The following is a 3,371-nucleotide window of genomic DNA, read 5'->3' as shown; positions in this document are numbered from 1 at the left end:
TTTCCACCAGATGTTGTTGTTTGCATATTTAACAGTTTATTTGAATGCGAAAAAGGAGTCAAGCTTAATCCAAATTTTCCAATCGTCCAAGAATTATCACAAACTACCCACATTTCTTCATTAAAAACTTTAACATCACTTGCTTCAAATTTTCTTATATTCAAAGTATCTTTGGGTAAAGCAAAATATGAAAGTTCATAAACCAGTTTTAATACTTTCTTTGTGTAATCTTTGTCATTACATATATCATTTTCTGCTGCTCTTTTATTTATACCATAAGTGTTATAATTGCTTCCAAATACTGAATTCACTACATCTAACTTTGTATTTCCTCCTAAATTGATAGTATCTTTAATCATATGATCATTATCTTTCTTAGTTACATTGCCATTAATATCTATTATTGAGCTTCTATTTGTCACTCTTTCACTATCCTCCAAAATTAATGAACCTGTTTTATTTTGTTTCACATTTGACATTTGAGTTGAATTTACTATTTGTTCCACATTTTTATTTTCATAATTATTATAAGCTCTTCCCTCATGTTTCTTCTTTAAAAGTAGAGCATTTTCAAGTATTTCCTTTCTCAATTCTATTCTATTTTTAACTGGTAATTTTATTAGTACTAGTAAACTAATAAAAGCAGCCAATATAACTAAAAATCTTAATATAGATGAGAACCTCTTATTGCCTAAGTTAAAATATTCATTAAAGAGATTATTACTGACATTTCTATTATTAGTATTGGAATTTTGATTATCTAAAATATTAAAGTAGTTATTACTAAATCTTCCCAATGAGATATAATCACTTTCAATTTTGTTATCAAAGTTATTATACATATCCATAGCTTTCTGTTTTATTTCTACTACTATTTTACGTAATTAATATTATTGCCTTTAAATTTCATGAAATAATACCAATTAAATTATTTATCTGTTAAATCCGTTTAAATTTAAGAAATTATATAACTTGAATTGATATAGCCCTTTAATTGTATAAGCACACACACATTTATTAATATTTAAATGATTATTTAGCTTGAATTTAAAAAAAAACAAACATTAATATTTTTGATCTATTCGCAAACTTTTTTTTTATTTTGCATATTTGCATATAATCACAATTTCCCCTCATTTTTTTGATTATCCTACTCAAAAACAAATAGAAAAACTTAGATTAATCATAAAGACGCTAACACAACCTGAAAACTATCTAAAATACTAACTATGCGCACTATAATCAATCATATATTATCTTATTTATATTCAATTTAACTTTTATATGGTATCGAGTGAACAAAAATTATTCCAATGTTGCCGCCAAAACAGCCTCATGTACATGTGATTTTGGCGGTAAAGTTGCCTGGTCAAAGGGTGCATATATTTAAATTAAATTGATCAAGACTCACAAATATAAAATGGGTAAACAGTGAAATAGGTGTCAGTTTTTGTTTTTAAAAAATTGAGGAAAAAGAACTTATAATATTATTTTTTTTGGTTCATTAGTAAAATTGATAAATTAATAATTTATAAAGATCTTTTTTCTCTCCATTCTGATTTAATAAAATTCAAGTGAAAATAACAATTTACAAAAAGGATCAAAGTTATTTTACGTTAAAATAATTAAGATGAAAAATATAATGAAAATATGTATAACCGTATTTTAATTATATGCTCAGTAAATTAGAAAATTGAAGTATTTTTTTCTGAATTCAACTAAATTAAAAAAAAAGAATTTTTGGAGTTGAAATGAGAAACGAAAATGGTATTGCTAATTCTAGTCAAAAGCTAACCTTAGGCAAACATGTTTTGCGCGCCACTTTGATTCTCACAATATTACTACCATTTATCTTGGAGATATATTATTTGATACCTAATTTTGTTTCGTTTTATTCAGGAAAAGAATGGGTAAGAGTATTGCTTGATGAAAACCAATATAATGATTTGAGAACAATAAGCAAATCAAACTCAACAGAAAGCAATGCAATGGATAGGATGGCAGTAGATAAGAATGACAATATATTAATAATGTTAATCAAGAATCCAATTTCTCACATAGTAATTCAAGATGTGTTTTTGGATAAGAGTGTGTCAGAAAATAGTTTGAAAAGAAGTATAAGAGTACCAAAAACAAGGGGAGTAAAGAACTATTCCTCAAGAAGTAAAAAAGAATTAAATGGAGATAGACTTTTAGTAAGAAAAGATCATTGTAACTGCCCAGTATTGGAAAATTCATTTTCAAATATAGTAGAGAATGAAGATGGTGAATTTTATTCATTAATGCTTGATGGTCAAAATAGTGTGAATAATCCAATATTAATACAGGTGATATCTCTAATATTATTATTGTTTAGATGGGTCATATTATTAATGTATATAGTGGCTCAGCTTTTTCTTCCAATAAAAGCTGTAAGACAGATAGTTAACAAGAAGTTATTAAGGTCTAGTGCAATATCAGTTTTTTATGTTACAAGTATATCTCTATCTTTAACCATAGTTGGTTTAGAAGGTAAAGATTGCATAAGTTGGTGGTTTCTTGGATCTTCTCCAGAATACATATTGTTAATACAAGTTTTTGTTTGGTTAATAGCTAGTGTTTGTATTTTTCTATATTTGGTTCGATACTTTTTAGAAATAGTTTTGAATGTATCTAGAAGATACAAATTGTTGAATGACTTCATAACAACATCTATTTTTATTCCAGCAGGATTACTGATAATCGTCTCAATAAGCTTGTGTATTCTGGGAATAATTAAACCATGGATATTTATGGCTTGGTTAACAACAGCAGTAACTGAGTTTGAGAAAAATTTAAGAATATTAGCAAAAGTTTATGATGAAGAATTTCCATTAGAAGCAGAAACAAGTTGGAATAGAAATTCCATTTTTTTCAATAGAACAAATAGTAATCATGTCAGAGAAGAGCATAAAAATGAAATTAACGTAGTAGAATTAAAAGAAGATTCCAATGATGATAAATCTGAAAAAATGAAAGAAAATAACTCAAAATTAAATAGGAGAGAAAATGATATTTTAATAATACCCATCAGTAACTCATACTTTAAAATATTGGATTATAGCCTTGATAATTTTTGTACAAAGTTATGTTTATGGTACATAACTCAGCATAATGAAGCAGATAACAAGCTAGTTTCTAGAATTGAGTTAGAGGAACAATCAAATAAGAACTCACTAAAAATATTCGAATTTTCAATAAGAGATTTTGTTAGGAATTTGGATTTAGAGGAAAAAGGTATAGATAAAAATTCGTCAAGAATATGCTTAAAAAAAGTTAAATCATCATCATCAGACTCGACAGTTTCTAGAATCAATTCATTTCATACAGAAAATATGAGTGAAAATACCAAT

The 3,371-nt window shown here is 26.2% G+C and overlaps 1 protein-coding gene across 1 annotated transcript; it reads left to right on the top strand.

Annotated features, from left to right (window-relative positions):
* Nucleotides 1-1,751: 1,751 nt before the first annotated feature.
* Nucleotides 1,752-3,371, top strand: Chro.50450 (hypothetical protein; the record flags this gene model as incomplete). The annotated part of the gene is made up of 1 exon (XM_660202.1): nucleotides 1,752-3,371. A coding segment is annotated over one exon (1,620 nt), but the record flags the coding sequence as incomplete, so codon positions are not given.

The sequence above is a fragment of the Cryptosporidium hominis genome (assembly GCF_000006425.1).
Source record: "Cryptosporidium hominis TU502 chromosome 5 CHRO015163, whole genome shotgun sequence".
Taxonomy (NCBI): Eukaryota; Apicomplexa; class Conoidasida; order Eucoccidiorida; family Cryptosporidiidae; genus Cryptosporidium; species Cryptosporidium hominis.
Note: the sequence above shows the minus strand (reverse complement) of the source record. Positions and strands in the feature narration are given on the sequence as shown.